At 40.8% G+C, this 25,333-nt stretch overlaps 2 protein-coding genes across 2 annotated transcripts in view; both read right to left on the minus strand.

Moving 5' to 3' along the window:
• Positions 1 to 2,924: 2,924 nt before the first annotated feature.
• nfil3 (nuclear factor, interleukin 3 regulated) lies at positions 2,925 to 6,676 on the minus strand. The gene is made up of 3 exons (XM_008291600.1): positions 6,513 to 6,676; positions 3,055 to 4,397; positions 2,925 to 3,016 (listed from the first exon to the last, which is right to left on the minus strand). The coding sequence occupies exon 2, from the start codon at positions 4,314 to 4,316 to the stop codon at positions 3,093 to 3,095; it is 1,224 nt and encodes a 407-aa protein (XP_008289822.1). The 5' UTR covers positions 4,317 to 4,397; positions 6,513 to 6,676; the 3' UTR covers positions 2,925 to 3,016; positions 3,055 to 3,092.
• A 2,899-nt stretch (positions 6,677 to 9,575) lies between these two features.
• Positions 9,576 to 25,333, minus strand: part of ror2 (receptor tyrosine kinase-like orphan receptor 2) — a 46,320-nt gene continuing 30,562 nt past the window's right edge. Inside the window, exons 3-9 of the mRNA XM_008291601.1 lie at positions 21,874 to 22,161; positions 21,536 to 21,566; positions 15,516 to 15,637; positions 14,995 to 15,309; positions 14,538 to 14,792; positions 12,813 to 13,018; positions 9,576 to 11,776 (exon numbers count right to left, since the gene is read on the minus strand). Coding sequence (XP_008289823.1) covers positions 10,319 to 11,776; positions 12,813 to 13,018; positions 14,538 to 14,792; positions 14,995 to 15,309; positions 15,516 to 15,637; positions 21,536 to 21,566; positions 21,874 to 22,161 — 2,675 coding nt within the window. The 3' untranslated portion in view covers positions 9,576 to 10,318. The remainder of the gene's footprint in view (positions 11,777 to 12,812; positions 13,019 to 14,537; positions 14,793 to 14,994; positions 15,310 to 15,515; positions 15,638 to 21,535; positions 21,567 to 21,873; positions 22,162 to 25,333) is intronic.

The raw sequence follows: 25,333 nt of genomic DNA on the forward strand, positions 1-25,333 counted from the left end.
TTCCTTCAGCTTTGTCAGATTACTACTTCATGATGGAGTTTTCAGTACAATAATAAAGGCAAATGTGGAGCGATTATATTGCTGAAAAGGTCCTCTGTAATCAGCTGGAGTTTACACCTACTGCATTTTGGTTTCTGAAAGCGTCATTCTGTGTATAAACAAATCCTTAAAGTGTTAGGTAAAAAGCCAAGAGATCACCATCATTGCAATAGTCTACCAAAAAAAATAAAATACAGTTTCCTCATTTCTTCTTTTACTCTGACGCATGCCTGATGTTTAAAATTATTTCTCGTCTTGCCCTCCCTTCCTCTTAGAGGATGCCCAGCCTACCCAGGCAGTGGCAGTGCAGGTAGGACCAGAGCATCTATCTGAGGTCAGTTGGTTCTTCAGTTCCGAAAGACAGCTTTTAGTCAATCTGCTTTCTCAATTAAAACACTGAAGAAGTGGAATTCCATCCCTACAAACATGGAGAGGTTCAAGAAGCTTTGCAGGGTTTAAACCCAACATCAAGATCTGGCTGGATGCTGCACAAAATTGTCCCCCTCAGTGACTACCATTCTTGTTATGGTTTTTAGTGATTTTATTCAGTATCTCACACTGATGGACTTTTACGTTTTGTATTGTTTATTCAAGTGTATTTGTGGCTCTGTGGTTGTTCTCTTTTTCTGTGTCTATCCAGGGACAACCGATGGATATTAGCTAACTCTGGTGTAATTACTTTGTCGTGTGCAGTTCCTGGAAAAATAAACAAATTAACTAACTACGCTCACTAATTTAATGTCTGTCCAAAGTACAGAACAGCAGAGCCTGGGAAGTGAACTCTAAAAGCAGCAGAGACCCTGTTTTCTATTCACAGTCGTACTTTTGACCTTATGCAAAAGTCAAATTGTCGGTTTTGACATTTTTTAATGATACATCAGCAAATAGTTCCCTACTTTTTCTTTTTTTTAAATAATGCTACAAATGATTGCGAATGGTTTTCCATGACCAATTATCAGATTTTATTTAACAGATCAGTGGCCCAACATGAACCTGACCGCATTTTATCATTACAACTAAACACCACCCATGAGGTTGGTTTTAAATCTAAAGCTAACATTTTTTGCAATGTGTTTAAATGGGGTTTTCTAATCCAGCGTTTTTAAGTGATTGGGAAAAAAAATGAGTAAAGCTTTTGTCAGACAATTTAGAATTAAGTCAGAACTTTGCTTGGCTTATGTGACGAGTTGAGACTTGAGTGCCTGAAGAATCACTTCAGACTTGACAGCATCAGTAAAACATGGACAACCTCAAAAAATCAGCTTCAGTCACATTTAAGCTGCCGTTAGTATCTTCCCTTTCCAGGTAAATTTTTATTTTGCACATCAATTATTTTTGGTGGAAAACGCGTGTACTCTAAAAATGCAGAGATGACTTTGTGGCAGGACATTTGTTGTAGACAAACATTTCAATAACTCCTGAGACTGCTGAGCCTGGAGAGTTGTTGTCATCATCACAGATGTTTTACACTATTTCTTTGAAATAAAGTGTATTATATGACATCATATCAACTAGTATCTGTGTAATTTTATACTGACTACAAAGAAAATCATGAGGTATTGTGAAAATACTCCAGCTGGCTGAACACCATTTTAATCATCTCTTACAGGTCTGGATTCCAAAACATTTAATAACCCAATTAGAGGAAATGTAATAGTATGACGCCAAATGCTTGGGAGACTTATATGTCCAAATACGTGTTGAGGCTTTCCATCATCCATTTATAGTCATGGCACTACCATCAGACAGAAGACACTATTCTCCACACATTGTGGGTTGAACCAGAAATTAAGCAGAATAGATCCAGACAGTGTCCAACCACTGTAAATCTGTCACCACACAAACATGAATGGATACAATAACCACATAACATTTTTTTAATTGGGATTTTCAGCTTTAAGGCAAACAATGGCCAGACTGCCCCCAGCCACAAATGTAATGATAGTGGCAGTAAGGCAGGCTCGTGGTAGCTGTAGCTGTAGGGCATTTTACAGCTCCACAATATCAAAGCAGAACAGTGCTCAGTGACAGCAGGTGTACACCAATAGGTGGAGGCCAGTGACAACAGTCATAAATAATCTGATAAAAAGCAGAATAAACATACCAGTGTCTTTCACATTAATGATGTCTGTCATACCTGATAGATCAACAATTTACAGTAATTTCTAAGTGTCCAGATATCCCTTAGTTACACCACAAATGCTGCAGAGGGAACCAGGTGTTTATTTGAAACAGATTTATATGAGAGATTCAGATTTCTTATCTGCTCCTGTTTTCATTTGCTAATTTGTTAATGCAAACAACAATACGGCCATGTTAAAAAGCTAAACACAAAGGAACATGATACTGAATACATTTATTACCATGTACAGTTCAGCAATAAACCTGATTAAACCATCATGTCATGCTTACCACTCAGCTGCTAAGTTGTTGCTTTTAAACAGAAAGACTATTTACAATCACCAGTACATTTAAGGGCGCAATCTCCTCTGTTCTAATAAGACTTCAACATCAATATACGTTTTGAAACATTGGAAGAAGTGCTAAATTCCATTATTAGTGACACAGCAGAAGTTGGGGGGAAAAAAAGCCAAAGCATTAGGGTCTGAAATCAACAAGTGAATGAAACGAAAAAATTGTGTTATAGAAGAGAAACTGAGGAGCAGAGTGGTGAGTATAACTTTGATGTTGGAATTTGTGCTGGGGTATTATACACAGTAGTGAATTCATCACATCAGTGCTTATTGTACATGTAATTTAACCCTCCCTCCTTCCCCCCAGCCTGTATTAGCAAACAGCTTTTTCAAAATGTATCAAATCAAAGCATAGTTTGGCCCAAATGTCAACCCCACAGTGCAACAGTGAATACAGTGAAAATGCAAAACATATGATGGTCATTCAGAGGAACATCCATTTGATGATGATGATGATGAGTGGTGCTTTTGGTTGACTATCGCAGAACCTTTCTCAGAGGCCACTTTTGCAGACAGGGTCGCAAGGCCCTGTTTTAGATACAAGTCCTCAGCATTTAAGTGTGCAAATGAAACTTATCTTCAATCAATAATTGTTTTGTTTGAGACAGGGCTCGGGGTTCGTTTTGTACTCTTTGTACCGCCCTGCAGTGTCACTGTGCTGCTTTGATGCCACTGCTCTGACTGGTGGGTCCAGTCCTGCATATTGGTGACCTGTACTGACAAAGGGCAGTGGGAGGCCTGCATGTACTCTGAAGAGTCCTGAGTGATCTGGTAGCATTCTCCCTCTGAAACACTGACAAGAGAGGACGACTTTCCAGAGGGCTCGTATTCAGGATCAATGGCCTCTACTTTGATTTGGATAGTTCTGGATTTGATTCGCAGTTTATGCGGCAAAGCTGAAGAACTGGCATCCGGCACTTTGTGAGTGGAGACAATGACACTTCTTGGGTCAGCAACAGATGGCACCAACCCTTTGGGGACCTGCTGCTCATCTTCACCATCTGATGATTTGCTTACAGCACAGTCATCTGAACTCCGTGGTGAGTTACTGGATGACCTAGTCATCTGCATGAATGAGGCCGACTGGGAGTAGATTCCAGACAAAGAGCTGGCCACGCAGAGTTTATACAGTTCATAGGGACTACTCCTTCCTTGTGCATAGCTGGCATTCTCTGCTGGTTCTTGCTTGACATCTGCAGTTCTGCAGAAAGTAAAGCTACCCTGTGTTGCAGTGCATGTTTCAGGCATTTGAGGTGAATGCTTAATGACTGATATGCAGCTGCTGCGCAGGTGAGGAGGCTCCAGATCTCTGCTGGTAGAACTTTGGCTGGTACTGGGTGGAACAAACCCCTGACAGAGGTTGACAGAAGTGGATCTGGATAACTTCTGGACTTCTTGGGCATATGCAGCTGAGGTAACCAGGCCAAACTTCAATTTCAGTGACAGCAGCTCTGCCTTGAGGGACGCATTTTCCTCTCCAAGGGCCATCAGCTTGTTCTCAAGCACCATGTCGTTCATGCGGCGCTTTTCCCTTGAGCGCTTGGCCGCCTCGTTGTTTTTACGACGCCTCTCCCAGTAAACGGTGTCTTTCTTTTCCTCTGGGATAAACTCTCTTTTTCTACGACAGGCAGACTTAGTCTTGAAGGGAATTGCAGAGATTTTGTGGCCCATCAGGTCTCTGTTAGCTCCTTGTAAGGCCACAGCCAGAACCAGAGCATCCTCTCCACTGTAGGACTCATTGGAGTCCACCTCCTGCTTGACTGATTGCATATTATCACTGTTTGCTACTGTCAGTACGCTCATAGGTCTTTAACTAAATACCATAATGCCTGTATGCAGCAATTTTAAGTGCCCCACTGAATCAATCCTCTTGAGTTGATAAATCTGTGGAATAACAGACAGTGAGAGAGGTTTTAATGTTAAGTTAAAAGAAAAGGTAAAAAAAATAATTACATGACAGAATAGGTTCCATTTCAAATCAAGCATGATTGATATCTTTTCTATTTATTTAGGATGAATGAGCCTGTGAGCTCAGGATGCAGACCACTCTGCTGCTTTAGCCGCCATCCGTCATTACCCAGGAGAAAACTTGCTCAACTCATAGGATCTAATCCATGTGACCACCAAATTATGACACTTAACATCTGTTACTCTTAAAGAGAATTTCTACCATAATGTGTGCGTCCTCATAGACTCTGAGGGATAGCACCACCTGATGGATGTGCAGGCGGCACAACTCCTGAGGTACAGAGCAGCAGAGGGGTATGCAGCCAGAATGAACGAGCCTGTGAGCCTGAGCTCAGGGCACAGAGACCCTCAAGTCACAGATCCAGATCTGTCACTGCAGAAGTGCAGCAAAAGTCATGTGTAACAAGACAGCCAAATGTGAGGCCTGCTTGATAGTAACTGGTGATTTGTCTGCATTTCCAGCACTTGTAGCCAAATACTTAGACTTGTCATCTATTAATATCTTTGTACACATTTACAGATCTTATTACACGTACAAATTTTAATTCAGATTAGCAGATTTTTTTCAGACACATTTTGAAAAAGACATTTGCAGATTCCAGCTGGCATTGGCAGATCTCAGTACGCACTGACAAATTCTTTTACACATATACACATGTCACAACAGACACACAGATTGAAATACAGACACACAACTCTCCATACACATGTACAGATAGTTTTACTACAACGATACCCCCATAGACATGCAGCCTGTAACCAGAAGGTGTTGTTAGACAGTCATTCTATCTACAGCCAGTGCACAAATATGTTGGCCTATACAAATTCAGGTTAGGGTGTGGTAACATTATCCAGGTCTCTTTTACCTTTATGTCCTCATTTTGACCTTGGCGTGTGTCTAATGTAGGAAGTGAACGATCAGGCTGAGAAACCTGGTCAGTAAGTGACCAGTGGAGCACAACACAGTCCGCTACCTTTCATACCACTTTAAAGGACATAATATGATCCAAACAAGTCAGTTATTAGATATTCTGCCTGCCAGAGAAAGCTGCTCTCTTAGTTTTTTCCTCACATTTCTTACATCACATAAAGATTTTTACAAATGCTGGCGTTTGCATTACCCAGCTGACCTTATATGAGAAGGATCGCCCCCTTTTGTCTTTTCTAAAGAGGCAACATGACGTGAAGACTATATCTGGATCACACGTGACAAAAATGGGTGCTAAGATTACTGCAACGTCAGCTAAATGTGCCACAGGCTGGTCGTTAGTGGCCGTCCAGCACCTCGTCATCAGGTCCTTTTACCCCACATTCCTCCACGGTGTCCACATTACCCAACAACACCCCCCCACCCCCACCCCCTAACGCCGGTCAGCACATTATGCAATGTCTGTGTGTGTGTGTGTGTGTGTGTGTGTGTGTGTGTGTGTGTGTACTAAGGTGAAGACTCTATCGGGATGAGGGCTGGGTAAGGAGGCCTGCAGCTGTGGACAGGCTGGACGGGAACAATGTGGCCATAGAGCCGGTTCTCTACATGACATCACTGCCCTGCTTCCTCATGCTGCCGGAGGGTGCGGACTCATCTCCGCCCTGGAAGGACAATCTGCGCAAACAGCGTTACGACAGAACAAACGCTGCTTCATGATCAGCACCTGGAGCTCCTTCCTGACTCATCAGTGCTGCCTTCAGCCCAGAACTCTGGGGTTACAACATAGTGTTGCAATTCCCTGAACCGGTGCGATGGTCGGCCTCCCGGTCCTGAACGCTGCTCTGCACCGGCGACATGTTGAAACAGCGACTCACATCACAGCCTGCATGGATCACTTCCAACTACGAATTCCGTCGCGTGTTGAATGAATAAAAGCACTAACACGACTGTTCTGCCTTCATAATGGATTTCATGCAAGAAAACACAGAGGTCAGCCACATGACACCAAACTACAGACGAGCTATGTGACTCTGTAAACACACCATCCCTAAAAATCCTGACCACCTCAAACACCTCAGATTAGCCACGAATCAAAACGGTACCTTTTCTAGCACCTGCTTCGGGGCTTTGGTCTCGTTTTCCGCCGCGTATCAAGCACAAAGAAGCAGAGTAGGGTGTCCACGGATCAGTAAAGAAATGACTGTCTTCGACATGTTCCAAGTTGGAGAGCACCGGACTGCCGTGCCTCGCCTGCTCTGCTCACAGTGCCACCGACCCACGGATCTGTGTTAGTAGGTCACTGATTCAGCGGATTGGCAGCGTCACGTTCCATGACAGCCACCGCAGCCAATCAGAGCGCAGCATTTTCTAACTTCAGCCAATGACTCTTGGTTTCATCGGACAACTTAAAGCTATTGTAATGTGTACGTCCACATCAACAGTGCAAAACTTAGACAAACTAAATCTTCTTGGCACATATAATGTTCACTCATAAAGTTCTAAATAAAAACCTTTTCCACGAGTTTGCAAAGCGCCCTCAGTGTGACGATGTAGAGCTGCAGCTTCCATGTATTGAGCCACATGTAGCTACTGAAGGGCTGCACAGTGGCTCAGGGGTCAGCACCGTCGCTCCCGGTTCGTGTCCCGGTTTGGACGTCTGGTATCTGTCTGGGTGGAGTTTGAATGTTCTCCCTGTGCAGCGTGGGTTCTCCAGCTTCCTCCCACAGCCCCAAAACATGTTCATTCTAAATGATGTGATTCTAAATTGTCCGTAGGTGTGAGTGTGAGTGTGCTTGGTTGTCTGTCTCTAAGTGTAGCCCTGTGATAGACTGGTGACCTGTCCAGGGTGTCCCCTGCCTTCACCCTGAGTCAGCTGGGATAGACTCCAGCCCCCCCACGACCCCATCTGAAATATAATGAAATATTATTTATACCCACGTATAGTAAGTGCTCCCTGCTATTAGACTGACCTTTACCAGTCAACGTGTTCAATTAATAAAGGATTATCAACTTACCCTCATACTTGTGCAGTGAGCAGCATTAACTATCATAATAATAATAATTAATAACAAATACATAAATAAACACATCCCTCAACAAAACACCATAACCAAACCACTAGCCCCTGCAGTGACTTCAGAACGTATATAACATGTAAAGTATATAAACAGCACTTGTTAAACATAGTTTAAGTTGAAATGAAATATGTAGAGTTAAAACAAGAAAATAGGAGAAATGTAAAATGTGAAAAACAGCAATCAGCAAAAGATAAAGAAAACAAATGCAAAGACACCAATAGAATAGAATAGAATGCTTTTATTGTCATCACACACACAGTACAACGAAATTAAAAAGACAACTCCAGTGGTGCAAAATACAAGAATAAAAAGACAAATAAGAATATATAAATATATTTACAAACGGAGCCAGAAGGAAGTATATACAGTTTAATCTACTAAACGGTAGAATAAATATATTGCACTGATGAGGTAAGAACATTGTGGATATATGAGAAATGTAAATAATATAAATAAATAACTATAAATAAATAATATATAATGACATATAACATATCTAAAATATAATATGTAATAATTACAAATATGAGCTCACTACAAGGATTTTTAAGAAAATACAAGATGTGTAAAAAATATTAAAAAAAAAAAAAAAAAAAGCACAAATGTCTGAGAAGAGTTTCACAACATTGTCGCACACAACATTCCATGTGTTTCAGCGCGCGCTTCCCTCCAATCCTCCGGACCAGCTGCAGGGGGCGCTGTCGTCCAGCTGCTGACCACCTGAGCCCCAGTTCCTGCAGGTCGAGACTAAAATGGCTGCTGCATACCAGAGTCAGTCCTGTGTGTTCCTGGGAAGCTCTCTGTCTTGATTACAGAGCTTTGTAGCCTTTGTCTTCAATGTATTATGTTATTGTGTTGTTACTGTTCACCTTGTGATTAAAGGTTTGCTTTTGCCTTGTATAGTCTGTGTGTTACATTTCAATGTGCAGGGTTTGAAAAAGTGCATTGTTTATTCAATGTCTCACAGCACAGATTTGTCAGTGAGGCTCACATGTCACAACATAAAGTACACTGAAATGACCTATTGTTGGTAAGCATAACATTAGGAATGAAGGTGGTGTTTGGGGCCTCACTGGACTTCTCAGCTTCCACTTCCACAGCAAAATAAAGCATAGAATCTTCAATCCTTGTATTGCTGAACATGAAGGACTTTTTGTTTTTAGATAAGCTATTGAATGCACAATAAAAGAACAACAACATAGATTTGGCTCTATATTAATAACTAACTGGTTCTAATCTATAACTAATGTTTTTCAAATGTATAGACATTTGCTGGGAGGCAGCTCACTCAGATTTAATGACTTTTGTTTTTTCATTTGTTGGTTAGTTCTTCCTTGCTTTTAGTCATGAACATGTGCTCTTATTGGCCAGGTACAAAATTTCTTTCACCATCCATACTTCCTGCTTATTGTACAGCCCATGTTTCCACCAATATGAGCTGCATGTTGCAAGTCTGTATATAAAAAGTGAACTGGGGAGATTCTGAAGCAATTATTAAGAAACCATGGATTAGTCAGATTTTAGTGTCAGCTGAGCATGCCACAGTGTACCTTAGCATATGTTGCTGATCATTTGTAACCCTTTGCAGCTTCACTCTTCTGGAGCATTTAAGTCAAATTTTGACATTTATAGCAGTTTGACAAAATAGTCTTAACTGTATGTATAACTAATTGCTATCTTTTTCTAGTGCTTTCAATCACATCCCATATTCTTCTCGGCAAATTTGAGTTGTATTTCGTATGAAATTTGTGATTTTTTTTTTTATATGCAAGCTGAAGGAACAGCCATGGTGTCATGATGTGAGTGACATGTGTTGCGGTTACTTCTATTCACCCCAGATGCCGAAGTCCTTCTTTAAACAAGGAAAGAGGTTACAATCTTTGCATCGTGTGGCCAAACTTCATTTAAGGATCAATAAAACAAGTAAGTTAAGACTATTTTATTAAACCTATGTTCTTTAAAACCAACTTTCAACACATGCTTATCATATTGTTGTCATGATGTTTCATTAAAGTTATGTATAATCCTAACAAACCAACCAAGAGGAAAGTGCAGTATTTTTGTTTTAATCAGAAAAGAATGTATTCATTCAATATAAAGTATATTTTTATTAACTTCTCAACACATGAGAAAAAACACTTTATTTACATGACTTTATTTGATATTCCAATACATAGCAAGCAAAAATACTGCTTGAAAAAGGAAACATCATGGAAAAGACATTCTATTTACACCAAGCTTAGCAATCTTTACAAATAAAAAAAAAAACTTAAAAGCAAAAAATGTTCAAAACAAAGTACATAAATTAAAAATCTATATAACTTGGTTACAAAAGTTGATGTTAAAAGTACCAATCACATGTGTAAAATGTCCTGGAATGACTCCTTTGTTCTTATTCTTTTTTTTTTTTTGATTGATGGAGTTAAGCTCCAAAATACATCTGAGTGAGAATTACGAAAAAAATACCCATAGGTTATGTCAAAACTCCTACAACATTTCTCTTCCTCATACATGTATTGTTCTCTGAATAACGTCTGTGTTGCACAGCAACGGCAAGGACAATAATTCTTCTTAATGGCAGTATTATAAAAAACAAGATGTAAAGAGTAATTGCACAATTCACTTTGCTCAATCCTTGACGCAGGGTTCTGAGAGGCACGAGACTCACTTGACATTCAGGTGCGTCTGAGTGACCTTTGAAACACCAGAGACAGTTTTGTCAGTGTTTTCCAAAATTGCTGCCTTCACTTCATGCTGCTGATTGAATTCTTGCCAGGAAAGCACAGCTCATATAATATTTTAGCTCTACTTTTATTCAAACAGCACCACACTTATGTGTCTGACAAGTTAATCACCAATTCGTCAGTTTGATGAGCCTCATTGTCACCGAGCAATTCTGTTTCAGGCACGGACAAGTCCTTGTTTTGGCTTAACTCTTCCTGTGATGTCCCATTAGCCAAGTCTTCATCATTGGTCTTGGAGTCCTCGTTTAGCAAAGCTGCTCGCTCTGTGGCAGAAGTGTTGGAAGGGGCAGTGGTGACATAGCCTGTAGACGTGGATCCACTGCCACTATGGTGAGAACCAGCTTTGTTAACCATTAGTGGTGGGTGGTGCATCTGCTGGTGGGGTATTGCCATGGGTATTTGCATGGGGTAAAAGTTCTGCAGGTATGGGTACGCTGGAATGGGGTGGTATCCATTGACAGGGATGTAGAGCTGTGGGGGCACCATTGGCCGATGCATTTGACCCTTCATTGGCATAAACTGGGGCTGATGAAAAGGTGAGCTCTTTTTAGGGCTGGCATAGCGTGATGCATTCACAGTGCACATGCTAATGTTGCTAACCGGGCTGGTACTGAGCGAGCTGGTCTGGGTAGTGTTGCTGGTACCAGAAGTCTGAGCAGAGCTGTTGTAGTTGGACAGGCTCTCCCAGGAACGCAGACGTGCATGGATGTCTTTAAAGCGAGGCCTTCTAGCAGGAAATTCACTCCAACATTCCAGCATAAGGGTGTAAATCCATGCTGGGCAATCATCAGGACAAGGCAGTAGCTGGTGGCTGCGCACCATCTCAATCACATCCTGGTTGGAGTAGCCACAATATGGTTGAAGACCGTAACTAAACGTCTCCCATAGCAACACACCATAAGACCAGATGTCAGAGTCGGTGGAGAACTTGCCATACGTAATAGCTTCTGGGGACATCCAGCGAATAGGGAAGGGGCTTGTTCCCATGAGATTGTAGTAATCTGCAGAGTAGACATCTCTGAACAGCCCCAGATCAAGGATTTTGACACTGAGTTTATCAAAGACCAGAATGTTTCGGGCAGCAAGGTCCTTATGGACTATTTGGTGGCTGGATAAGTACTCCATTCCAGCAGCAATCTGGGTGACAACATGGAGGAAATCAGCTTGCTCCAATGTGGATTTGACTGTCTTGTCATCATCCGAGCTGCCAATATCTGAATTGGGAGAACGCATTACCAGATACTCATGCAGGTCACCTTGGTTGGAATAGGTGAATATCATGCTCATTGGTTGCTCTTTGGTGACCATACCGAGCAAACAAACAATGTTTTGATTCTGTAGGTGAAAGCGGAGTGTGGCTTCATGACGAAATTCCTCACAAAGAGTGGCATCAACTTTGTCTTTTAATGTCTTGATGGCTACCACCTGAGTCTGCTCACCAGAAGCTGTGGCGTACAGGTGGCCCCTGTAAACTTTACCAAAACGATCCTCTCCAAGCTCTTCCATAAATCGCACAGCTGACATGTTAATCTCCCGCAACTTGGCCTGCAGTCATAAAGGATAAATGCATATCATCAAAGTGTATGGCTAACAATAGAGAATGAGACAGTTCCTTTGTAGGTGTATAGAGGTCACATTTACTTTTACCGAGTGTTCAGATCTAAACAAGCATTCTTTTAAAAAAAACACAAAAAACATCTGCATTCGTGAACCCAGGGGTCCAGAACATTCCAAGTTCACTGTGTACAAGGTGTATCAGAAAAGTTCCAGGACTGGTGTCACAAAAGATATATTTCAAATCCAAACTTCAAACTACGAGTTTTCACCTTCAGACGATCAACCAGCACGTCTACAAACACATCTTGCGGCGTTTGCTTCGTTCAGTGTGCGAGAAGAGGCGAGAGTTGTGGCAGGACAAATCGCGCCTGCTCACAATGCCCTGAGCAACCTCCCTACTCACCCCACCTGGCTCTGTGTGATTTTTTTCTCTTCCCCAAGCTCAAGGGGGTCATCAAGGTGACCTGTTTTGAAGACGTGGATGGCATCAAATGGCTGTGACAACGGAGCTGCAGAGGATCCTGGAAGAATCCTTCCAGGAGTGCATGCGTGGCAGAAGAGGCTGGGAAAGTGTGTGAGACTCCAAGCGGATTACTTCGAAGGGGACAACTTGTAGTTTTTAGTTTGGATTTGAAATATATCTTTTGTGACGCCAGTCCTGAAACTTTTCTGACACACCTCATACATTGCAGTAATGTAAATGTTTCTTCACTTGTCCTGTACATGCTACTAACAGTGCACAGTACACTGAAATTACAGGGATCTTAAGGTGAGACCTACATTATTACATAATCTGGAAACTCCATCTTATACAGGTGCCCTGATTTTAAATGTAGTTCAAAAGCCTTTATGATTTCAACTTTATTGTGCAACTTCTTCAGTAATTTCTTAATGTGTAATGTTAATCCTTTATTTTGCCATTTTCTAATGCAGTGTTAATGTCATTCTGAACACAGTCGTAGAGAAAGAATGCAAATTAAAGACCTCTATAGCAACAAAGCTTTGTACTGCGTGTTTGTGTTACCTGGTGTTTTTGCAGATTGAGAAGCGACAGTTCCATGTCCTGGCTGGATGAGCTACTGAGCTGGCAGCGAGATGGTGTGTCAGTTGGAGCCTTGTGTTTATTGCGACACATGCAAACCAGGAAGAAGAGGCAAGCGATGAGCAGTGGAAGGGAAATTGCAGGGATTAGAATGAATAGGATCTCCTTCCTTGGATTTACTGGTGGCTCTGGAAAGTAAGATATTAAAGACAACAACAAATTATGTTCTGTGCTTTATAATATGGTCATTCTAACAGGAGTAATTAGATTTTTGCATAAACATATTATTTGTGCCATCCACATACATAAAACACAACCTGATTTATTGTTCTACAATACTGAAGACTGTTAACTGTCTAAGCAACATGTGCCTTCAACTCAAGTTTTAGAAGGGCATCAGTCTGCTCTAATCACACAACAAATAACAACAGCATCCAGTTAAAAGACACATCCATTCTTATGGTGCAAGAGTGAATACCAGAAAAAACAAGTGTGGGTCCAACCATAGATCTTGTAGCAAAAAAATAAAATAAAGAGACAAACAGTATTTCCACATCACTTCCAATTCAAAAAAACACATTACAGATATTAAGTACACTGTAGCTGTGAGCTTGATGCAGCAAAGAGATTCAGTGTAAGTGCCAAATGCTCTAAGGAGTGGAAACAGTTCAGAGTAATAAACCATTTCCACGCTCCCTAATCATGTGACTTTATCAAAAGTCATACTGTTGGACAAAAGATGAAAAAGGGATAGATGAAACATTAAATAAATTAAATTAGAAAAAGTGCATTTGTTAGAAATGGTCTGTTGATTCTGCAGCACAGAAAGCAACACCACTAAATTAGAAAAAGAATGCAGAGTGTCATATGCTGATGACTCATATTGGTGTGATACAGCTATATGATTGTCTTTTGGCATTTGGCATTTGTAAACAGCGTGTTACTCATGGGGCTGCAAGGTGGAACAGTGGTTAGCATCATTGCCTCAAAGCAAGAAGGTCGCCGGTTCACGTCCCAGTAAGGACACCTGGGATCTTTCTGCGTGGAGTTTGCATGTTCTCTCTATGCAGCGTGGGTTCTCTCCAGGTTCTCTGGCTTCCTCCCACACAGTCAAAAAACATGTTGAGGTTAATTGTTGATTCTAAATTGTCCGTAGGTGTAAATGTGAGTGTGCTTGGTTGTCTGTCTCTAAGTGTAGCCCTGTGATAGACTGGTGACCTGTCCAGGGTGTCCCCTGCCTTCACCCTAAGTCAGCTGGGATAGGCTCCAGCCCCCCGCGACCCTAGTGAGGATTAAGCGGTGTATAGATAATGGATGGATGGATGTTACTCATGTTACTCTCCACAAGCATATATCGAATCTTATATTTGCCACTGTTGTTTATCACTTTAAACAGTCAGACATATTTTCGTTGAGATGACAATAAAATTAAACCATCTAACTTGATCTTTCTGTGCATGTTTTACCCTGTGCCTCTGTTTGTGTTGCTTTTGCGTGTGATGATATTCAGTTAAGATTTGACCCATGTTGGAAGTTTTACACAAATGTTTTAAGTCTGATTACTGCTGTGACTTTTAGATAAAAATTAATGTTATTTATTCACACAATAAAATGACTTTTCTCAAAAATCTTTTATCTTTGAATAACCTGAAATTGTTACCATCCAAATGAGTATTAAGTCACCACGTATTGTATTATAGTACTTACTGCATGGTTGAACATCACATAGTTCTACCCTGACCTGAGGGTTCAGGGTAAAACACCATGGGGCCTGCATCTGGCCTCCTGGATTACGACAGAAGTTGTGACTTCCCCAGAGCTCGGGGTACTCCTGGGACAGGTGGTGACTGTGAGGGTATTGAACGCTCCACGGCTGACAGTGGTGGCCAGATTTAGTGATGCTGGCTGTGCCCCTATAGTCAGCACCACTTCCGTTGTAGCAGCTGTGATCTGAGGGTGAATCTGTAGAGCAGACAGTGACTCACTATGGATATGCCTACACACTGTTTCACAAATACGCTTTCCTCTGCTCCTGTCTACAGCGGAATATTTAACCCAAAACACACAAGATTAATGTCAGCTTTGTCTACTACAAACTAAATCTTCCCTTTTGTGTTTTTTACATCAGTAATTGTAATGTGTGCATGCCGTCGCATCCACCTACATGAACCCAGTTTTTCCGGTGGCACTCCTATCCTCATACAGGAAGAGGCATCAGGTGTGCCTGGCCGTGGCAGTAAGTGGCAGCTGGGGAGCTCGAGCTGCATGAGGATCATGGGATTGGATCTGGCAATGGTGTACTCAGCATGGCAAAGGTCATTCTCCAGGGCCTCACATTCGTCTCGGCAGAGCTGACGACGCCGAGGGCCCCTTGAGCCCTCATCACACAGAGGGAAGACATAGTAGCAGAAGGATGGGATGGCAAACCTGGAGCATTGATCTGATAGGTAGGTGGAGGTGCCAATCATAGTGAAGGCAGCTTGAAGGGAGGAAAGAATGAAATATGTTTAAATCGTTTGTTGTACTTCATGCCTGTGGTATGTGTTGAGCTGAGTGAGTTCAACAAATCATAATAAAATGGTCACAGTTCCCTTGGATTCTAATAATGTGTTTGTTGGTATACACAATTCTGCATTGATGGTAGTGTAGTATGTGATAACTCAGACGGCCAGCTAAGTTCCTCACCTGTGATGCGGTTTTCACTCTCCCCCTGCATTTGTAGAGACTCAACATAGATGCTCTGGTTACCAATGAATCGTGCACAGGCGATGCCTCGGTATGGCTGACAGAAACCTTTGTCATGCGACCTGACAAGAAAAACAAACGACACTTTAGACACAAATAGTTTAAAAGGCCAGTGAAAGAAAGAAGAGAAAACACGACAATGTACAGTTTTTGTGTACATTTTTACAGAAGCCACTTATTAATATTGCTATGGTTACATTCAGTAAGCGTAACCACATATTAATAAGGGTAAATATATTACCAATAAACTTTAGCCTATAGCTGATAAATTGGTCTTGGTGTGTCCTAATATGCTCGCTGATAAGTAACAAAAAAATTACAGTTCATAAAATAAAACAATATCTTTGAAGTCATTCAACAGTGATGTTTTGAAATAGGGTGTCTACCACATAGCCAGATTCACTAGTTAGGGGACTCCAGGTAAAAACTTGCTGTTTACCTTCTACATCTGTGCCCACTGTGTAGTGGATGTACCTTATTGTCTAAAAGATGCCATTAGTGCCAACAGCATAGGGGACAGCATTCTTTCCTGGGTGGTAGGGGCGCACACCCAAGATGAACACAACACATACCTTGGTTTCAGCTTTCTATTGACCACATTTAACAGATGATCATGAACATCGGCTTATGCGTAATTTTATTGGATTCTGTAAACCCTTCAATACCGTCCTCAAAATCCTCTATTATTTAGACACTAGTAACTACAGATGTCACACAGTGCAGATATGCAAAATGGACAAAACATTGACCAACTGCTCATCCAAACTCCTTCAAACTCGCCTATGTTGACCACAATGCTCTCTAATTGATAGTTCAAATCAAGACCAATGTTTTGGTCATACACATTTCCAAAAGGTTCCAAAAAGCTAACAAGTGAAAGAGCTCTGGCTTGTATTCATTCACTTTTGGAAAGACTTGTGTCTGTTGTTGTTCAAAAGTTACTCCATGCAGCAGACGCTGCAAGAAAATGATGTAAAAAGATCAGCCTACACACTGTGGAAGCAGATGTTGTGGTCCTAGCCACTGCACATGTATCAGAGCTGGTCACTGAGGAGCTGTGGGTAGCATACAAACCTGCCTATGACATTACCAAGTCTCTGGGTCCTTACTAATCCAAGGCCATTCCTGTGTTCCATGCCTTGAACACTGTACACATTACAGGCAAGAAGACAGCACGGTATACCTGGAATACTGATTACATGGCAACACAGTTGCTGTACAAGGCCCTGAAAAGCATCCCGTGGGTGTTTGTTCCCTTTGGAGAGCTTCACAGGTCTCTTCTATGATCCTACTACAGGCTACCTCTGCACAGCTCACATTCTTGAGTTGTTCTGAACAAAGAAGGATTGGAGCAAATCCCCCACAACTAAGGATGCTCTAGAACTGTACCTTAAAAGTGCAGTGTATCAGAAGGGACACTGTTAGGGACATGCATTTGAGGTGGCACCAAATATGCTATTTCCAGCAGGCTGGGGTTGGATACACCCAAGTGATTGGAGAGCATTGTGGTCAATTTTTCCGCAAGCAAGTCAGTCCATCCTTGAACTCTTAAATTGTGGCTGCATGGTTGCACAAGAGGCTGCTAGGAGCATTGCAAAAGGAAAAAAACCTCCTTAAGTGTATACCTCTGTGCCAATGTCAAGAAAACGGTGAAGCAGACAATGAAGAACAGGTCCAAACACAACAAAACAATCCACAAAACATCTCTGAAATCATTTTTTTGAAGTAAATCTTTGTGTTTGACTCGTTCACTTTAAGCTAAGAAGTTCATACCAAATATAGTTTATAGTCACTGTACTCGGGGGGTTAATGAACAGATGGATTAGGCTTTTGAAACTCTACACAACACAAACTGTATTATAAGGTCTAGCCTAGGTTCTCAGACAACAACAGGTCTCTGAATTCATCATTATCCATTCATTTGAACAGTTTATGATGGTACTAGCTATCAAAACATGAGCAAACATCACCTTATCTGTGTTATCATGTTTGTTTTAGGAGATATGATGCAAAACACATAACTTGGCCACTCAGAAACTAAAATGGCTGCCATGCCGCAACAAAGCATTTTGCTATGTCTTCATTTATGAACATGATCAGGGCCCCAAACTGTACAAGTGTACCAAGCTTCATACTTTCATATTAGAGTAAACGTCATTATCACATATCAACTGGACTACATGAGAATGGGATTACCTGACCTTCAACAGCTGAATATTGTATTTAGTTTAAAAATTTGAAAACAACTGAAAACACTGATAAATGGGAAACAGTGTTGTGTGTTCAGCACTGTGAACTCAAGGTGAGAAAAACTAAAATAAATAGATCCACAAAAATGAGAAAACAGTCTTGCAAGATGGCGGCACGTGCAGACGCTGCGGCTTCTCCTTCTCCCGACCTAGACTCTATATTTTTAGTGTATTATATGTTTAGCTTACATATTTTTTAGTATGCATATTTATTTTTCAACTTTGTGTTTTTCTTTAAATGAGGGCCTGAAAGAAAGGCCTATGTATGTGTACACGTGTAGCAGAACTTACAAAAGAGTAACTCTGACTTGACTTGACTTAACAGCGCAGCACATGTTGAGCTGCTGAGGTCAGTGCTGGTGCTTTACAGGAAGTTGTTCTGGTTTAACCAACTGATCTGAACTTGTTTTCAAACGCGGCTCTTTGCTAAGGTCATTCGTATGTGATGTTTTGCTGGGCTTAGCCGCCCAGGCCTGACTCAAGTCTTAATCCACAGAACAAACAGGCTGAAGCCAAAGCAGGGGATATACACAGTAAAAAAAAAAAATGCTCTGGATAAACATTAGAAATTCCTAAATTCACCAAAAGTCACCAATAACCAAATATTTAAACAACCATTGTTAAAACCAAGAATTAATGACCCAATGGAGTATGCTACACGGGCATATACTGTACGTCAGGGTAGTTCAAATCCCCTGCTTTCTGTCTCTTCTACATTTGCTGTCCTGTTGTCCCTGTCAAAAATAAAGGAAAAAAAAAAAAGAGTGCTGCCACTGAGACTTTGATCCTGGATGGATGGGTGGCTTCATATTTGGACTGGCTCTGTGCCCTAAAAAGAGGAAACCTGTGAGGTTGAGTAAATGTCAGAAATCCTGAAAAGTTTCCAGTTCAAACAGCTTATGAGGACAGGAAGCTGATCAGGTCACAGTGAGAGTTAAATGATGTTATGGTGACCTCAATACAAGAAGTGACTCTTTGGGAACTGACAAGCGTTGAGCGCTGCACAGTACGGTCCTCCTCAGCGCTGTGTGAGCCTTTTCTCTCCTCAGGTTTAGCTGGAAAAACAGTCCTTCTAACTAATGATTGGGGGCAGTGAGAGCCTTGTCTCTGCTACCAGCTGTACCACTATGAGTCAAGCAATGCTGTTTGACATGGGGTTTATATGTATCCTTATTCCTACTTGTGAGCTACTCTGTGGAAAAAACTTCAGTGTTACAAGGATTTTTAAAAAGTCAACTTCACTAAAGGCCTTCAAATCAAAACCTGTCCCCTCAAAATTCTTCGCATTTCTTTATCCCAGTTCATATACACGTACAGCATTACAGACAGCATTAAAAAAATAACAACAACAGCAAACACAACCAATGAGCTGCAAATACCCCAGACTACAATGGAAAGTTTTCCAGGGGGCACTGAACATGACTGAAGCATGCTCGTTATTTCTCATCCACCCATCCATCATCTATACACCGCTTAATCCTCACTAGGGTCGCAGGGGGGCAGGAGCCCATCGCAGATGACTTGGGGTGACGGCAGGGGACACCCTGGACAGGTTGTGTTATTGCTCAGTGACTCATGAAATTACTGAAGCTGACCATCTGTCAGTGATGTTGGAAAATTAGCTGACATGTTTGTTTTTTTACTACATTCTAATGGCAGGATTCATGTCATTGCAGGTATTTGTCAGTATTTTGCTTATTTAATAATAAGCAAATAAGTAGTATTAATATGTGAGGACATTTGTCTACTTGTTAACAATTAAATAATATTGGAAAATCCATGCGGAGAGCGTCAAAACTACTTACTGTAGAAAACGTCTATAGAAAATGTCTATGCGTTTGGGCTCTGAGTGCTTTCAAAAAAACACAGGCCACTTCCATCTCAGTGTTGTGACAGCTCATTCTGCTCCATATGTCCTGTTTATCAGTTTATGACATGTACGATTGCTTCTGTTATTTTTTTCTGATACATTCAACTCTCTTCTCATTGAAGAAGCTTCACTTCCTGCACTTATGTCTTTGGTAACTTTGTGATTTCTTTCCTAATGTGTGTCAGCTGTGTCTCATTTTCCTGTATTTAGTCTGCTCCTCTCTCTGTGCTCCTTATGTTGAAATTTCAGCTTTTTGTTCTCTCATGTAAATATTCCTTGTGTTTTTGACTGCCTGTTTTTCCTGAATCCTAATTCTGTGTCGATACACACAGAGTCCTGAAGAGGCTGCTACTGTGATTCCTTAAAAGTAGCAGAAGACAAGCGACAAACCGTGACGCAGACAAAATAATCAATCATAAAACTGACACTGACACTGATACTTTGACAGGGACATCTGTTGCTATGATTTAATAGTGCAACTGTACAGCTGAGTACACCTGGTAACGATAAAGGAAAAGGTAAGAAACGTCACTGTACCCTCCCCAGTCCCTCCCAAAATGAATAGTCTTCCTACCCCCAGTTCTACATATATAGGACAATATAGGAGCTACAGTGTTGGATCATGAGTGAGGTGCTCTGGAAGAAGCATTCAGCTGGTCTGACTAAGAACATGAATAAGCATTTTTTCCAGTTCAGAGCTGGTTTTTCCAAACCACCGGCTAGTGGTCAGGAATCTCAGCTGAGCTTCATCCTTGTGAGTCAAAACCACGAGAGAGAGAGAGAGAGAGAGAGAGAGAGGGAGAGAGGGAGAGAGAGAGACAGAGAGAGAGAGAGAGGAAAAACTACATGTCGTGCTACCCGTATAGTTTGGTTGCATCAGTCAGCGCGGCACAGCACAAAGAGTCGTCACCATTACTATACCCGGTTGAAGAAGTGGAGGTATGACTGTTAGCTGACATGTCTTTGCATGCCTATTTTCGCTTTGGGCCAGCACTTCTAACTCCAAAAACACATACATTTGCACCTCTGCACTAATGAGGATATTTATTTACTTGTTAGTTTAGTTTGTCATATTAGGTAGATGGTTATTAATCGTGGTCATTTTTCAAACTAATGAAAATTCTAAATGTTAAACTTTAAACCTCACCACCCATACAACCTAAAACCAAACACAACTTTTAGCCAATGAGTGCCACATACATCTGAAATAATGTCCTGGCATTGAAAGCAATATAAATGACAGAAAACTTTCTGGGGGAAAAATGGAAATACAATAAATATTCAGTACATTTGAAAGTTCAGACCTGGTATACAAGGTAATATAACAGTCTAACCTTATGGCACGAGATCAATCTTTACAAGGCTTCCAGTAAAGTATTTTCTGCTACTTAGAAAAGTATCAACAAATCTACAGAACCCCGTCGTGTCACATCAGCAATGTAACCTACTTCTTGACTTGTCATTATGCTTCTCAATATTTTCTGAACAGTATTATCAAGTGTGGATAAATTGATGGGTAATCGATGGTTTGAGAAGTTTCTATGGAAGATTGGTTGCCTAATTCCATTGAAATGTGTTGAAACTTCCACGAAGTTGATCACAGATGCTGCTCTGCATAAGTGACTCTATGAGCACATACAAACCCACTAACATCTTACAGCCACATACAAGATGTGATACGCTGATACACGTTTACTTTTCTTAACTTTTAAGATGTTCATTTCTAAAATTTTTTTGTTTGTTTTTTTAAATCAATCACTAATGTAAATGTCCTTAATTTGGAACGTTTTTAATTTCCATTGCTCTACAGACATGCTGATGCACAGAAGGTGTTCACTTACGGTTCATCTGGGCCACGTGTGGGCGTCTGTCCTGTAAATCCAAAATAAAACATAAATAAAGTGCAAATAAAATGAAAAAGTGACATATTTAGCTTATCACTTTACATGCAAAATACAGATATTCCAGTTTTTACAGTTACAGTGCAAAGAAACATAAATGGGTCATAAATGATGTCACCAAAACACAAGCTCTTCGTGGAAGCTACCTTCTCACTGAGACTTTGTGGAAACATATAAATCATCATCATATAAATTTCCAAAATGAACATTCAACATTTACCCATGTAGTCAAGGCCGAAGAAAAACTAAGTCAGGATATCTGTAAATGTGAGTCTTACCTAGTTTGACATAAAGCACGCCCGTGGCAGTGATGACTTTGAGTGAGTTAGAGGCAACACACTGATAATATCCTGTGTCTGTTGTGTCTAGGTCCTGGATGCGGAGCTTGGATCCTGCCTCTGTCTTGCGGATGGTTATGCGTCCTTGTTCCTGCACCACAGGGGCATCGTTCTTTAGCCAGCGGATGGTGGGTCGAGGGTTTCCAGCTACTTTGCAGTGCAGTGTGGCTGTCTGGCCCTGGAAGTGGGTGATGTTGTTGACTGGTTCCTGGAACTCCAAGAAATAACCTTGAGGAAAGGAAAGACATTGGTTTAGAAGTCGATGGAACCGATAAAGCTGAGAAACACACAGAGTGGGGTCTACAGAAACTTGGCAGTCATAGAACATGATGTTATCATGCTTGGTTGTTTTTCTTCTCAAATGTTCATTTACGCAGAAAAGATTTGTTTTCCAGCAGGTCTGATTCTTTGAAGGGCTCCCTCAAAAAGCAAAACCTTATCCACTAAAACTAAATCTATATGTATTTACTATATATGGCCCATTAATTGATCCAAGCTGCATCATACCAAGTGTGAGAGAACACAGAAATAGACTCAACACCTGGCGAGTATGGTGCGTCATCACAGCCAACAGGGACAACTCCCTCATCAGCTCCATTCAGATAAAGCCAGCTTAAGCATGCACATCTCATTGCTGTGAAACAAAGGCCAAGCTTTAAGTAAAGTTTGCCCCAGGACTGGCATGACTAAGTCTGTATGTCCTCAGCAAACTAGGAAAATCTGTTGGTAGGTCATTACAAAGTTATTTTAAGTGAGCTTTTAATATGTAGCAGTCAACTTAGCTGCTCCCCTCTAAATGGTCCACACTGAATACAAAAGGTTACCAAAGAAAGCCAGTTTCTCCAGTATTATTACTTCATGCATGAGGACGAGACATTTTGCTGAAACAAACAACATATGGCAGAAGCCTTACGCTGTCCATCCTTTTCTTTCTAGGTTTTAGATCTGTGTTGATTCAAGCTTCTGCTCATTTAGGGGATTGTAACGTGTGGTATTGTTGAACTGTATCACATCATACAAAGGAGTGTTTCTCTTAATTAGTCTCACCACACTGATATAAATGAGATGGAAACAATACTACAAACTCCAAACAGCACAGCAAAAAACATTTAAGCAGCACTACAAACTGCAGCTTTGGAAAATGACCACACAGCTGAATCAAAACCTATCAAAGCAGTACAACAAAGACAACAGACAGATTCAGTCAGTACAACACAGCACAGGGTCGTCACCGTTACTACAGTCAGTTGAAGAAGTGGAGGTATGACTGCTACCTGACAAGTCTTTGCATGCCTTTTCTTCTAACTCTAAAACACTTGCACCTCTACACTTATGAGGATGTTTATTGACTACACTTCCAAAACACTGACCACTTTAGTTTGTCCAATTACAAATTATGGTATTTTTCTATTTAAAGTTCTAAACTTTGATCTTTACCACCTATACAACCTGAAACCAAACGTTTATCCAATCAGCTGGGCATTAATTTATAATGATTTCCTGGCATTTAAAAGCAATACGGATGAAAGAAAACTTCCTGGTTGTATACAGAACATTACTCACATATACTGGCATATCACCAGATGTTTTCTTGAACCGTAGGCCATGTTCAAGAGTTGCTCAGCAACTGTTGTTTGTGTTAGACAAAGCAGCTGCTAAAGACTGTATGCAACCCCCCTAGATCACTATAAAATTTAAACAGGCCAGATGTGTTGAATTGAAACCTGAGACTAAGTAAGCATAATGATGTTTGTGTAAAATTGTGATGGCGTTTTCCTTTAAAATATAACACATCTATCATCAATATCACAGTTATCTAAGTAAAAAAAAAAAAAACACTTCTGTCTGTAGCCTACAGCTTCACATTTTGGGAGGATAATAAAGCATTTTCCTTACCTGTGACTGAATCATTGTGTGAGTGTGCCCTGCAACCTTGTGGCCTGAAGACACCCGATGCTCACAAAAACTAATATGCATAAAATATTTAATACATTTAAATGTTCAGCCTTGTATGCCAAAGTAACGTAACATTCTAACCTTATGGCACCAGCTCACTCTTTACAATGCCTCCAAATACAGTTGAATCAGAACAGCACAACAAAGTCAGTGGACAGAATCTTTATGTAATATGCTCTCTCATAGCTGACTTCTCTCTTAAATTTGTTTTTGTCAAACCAATGACGTTTGAGGCCAATGACAAATATTGGAGAGTTAAACACTGCATGTTATTAAAACTAAACTAAAAGTAAAATAAAAGAATTTGTAGCAAGTGAGCACAGAGCAAGACATTTTACTGTGTAAATATAAAGTCAGTGATGTGGTGGATAAATAATGGAATTTAAACACCATTTCAAGTGTTAACAATTAGATGCTTAGTGTCTGACATACAGTATAAATTACAGTGATACCAATGAGCTGATAATGAGCCACTAGTTGGCTGATCTATCTTTTGGGTAGATTGATATGGATTCATTCACAACTTATAATAGTGTCCAAAAAATGTTCAATTTCCTTTTCCTAAAATTTGTTAAAGCTACTGTTGTGAGGTGTTTGTAAAATATTACTGAGCATATATATGTGTGTGTGTGTGCGTGCTGCTATATATACTCGTACATACTTTTTTAATTGCCCTACTACAGTGCTGAGAGCCGCCTGTTAATTCAGTGTTAGTTATTATTAGTAACAAGAACTGACTGTCCAAGGCCAAACGTAGCCACATGTATCTTTGGGAGTGAAGGACGTGAGTTCCTATCCATGGAGAAAGAAATATTGTCTTCCTGTCAGGGAGTCCCTTATGGCCACAGATTTTGTCTGGTTGTTTGCGTGTTTTAAAAGCTAAGAATGTGGTTTCTGTTCTTTTCTTTTTCTTCATTTTGTGGTTTGTTTGTAGTGAAAGACAAGGCCAGAGAAATGAAAACAAAAGTCTGTGTAGATTCTTAGTCATCTCAGTTATGGTATTACAAGGAGCTCCAGTAGAAAGCAACTCCTTAATGATTCTTGAATACATTTCCCCTCTCATCCAAGATAATTTTGAAAGGCTATTTTTTAATGATGCCTGCTAACCATTACAAGTGAATGAGCGTAGCAACTTTACCAAAATGCCAGTTGAACAAAGCACTGGGTTTCGGGTTTTGCTTTAGTTTACACCTATTTTGTCATGTCCTCCACCTCTGGCTCCGCCTAGTGGCAGCCTTTCTTCCCCTTTTCTTCCTCTTCCTCCCTCCTTTCCTTTTTTCTATGTGTGTGTGTGCTGCTAATTATACTCGTGCAAACTTTTTTAATTGCCCTACTACAGTGCTGAGAGTCGCCTGTTAATTCAGTGTTAGTTATTATTAGTAACAAGAACTGACTGTCCAAGGCCAAACGTAGCCACATGTATCTTTGGGAGTGAAGGACGTGA

The sequence above is a fragment of the Stegastes partitus genome, unplaced genomic scaffold (assembly GCF_000690725.1).
Source record: "Stegastes partitus isolate 25-593 unplaced genomic scaffold, Stegastes_partitus-1.0.2 Scaffold751, whole genome shotgun sequence".
NCBI lineage: Eukaryota > Metazoa > Chordata > Actinopteri > Pomacentridae > Stegastes > Stegastes partitus.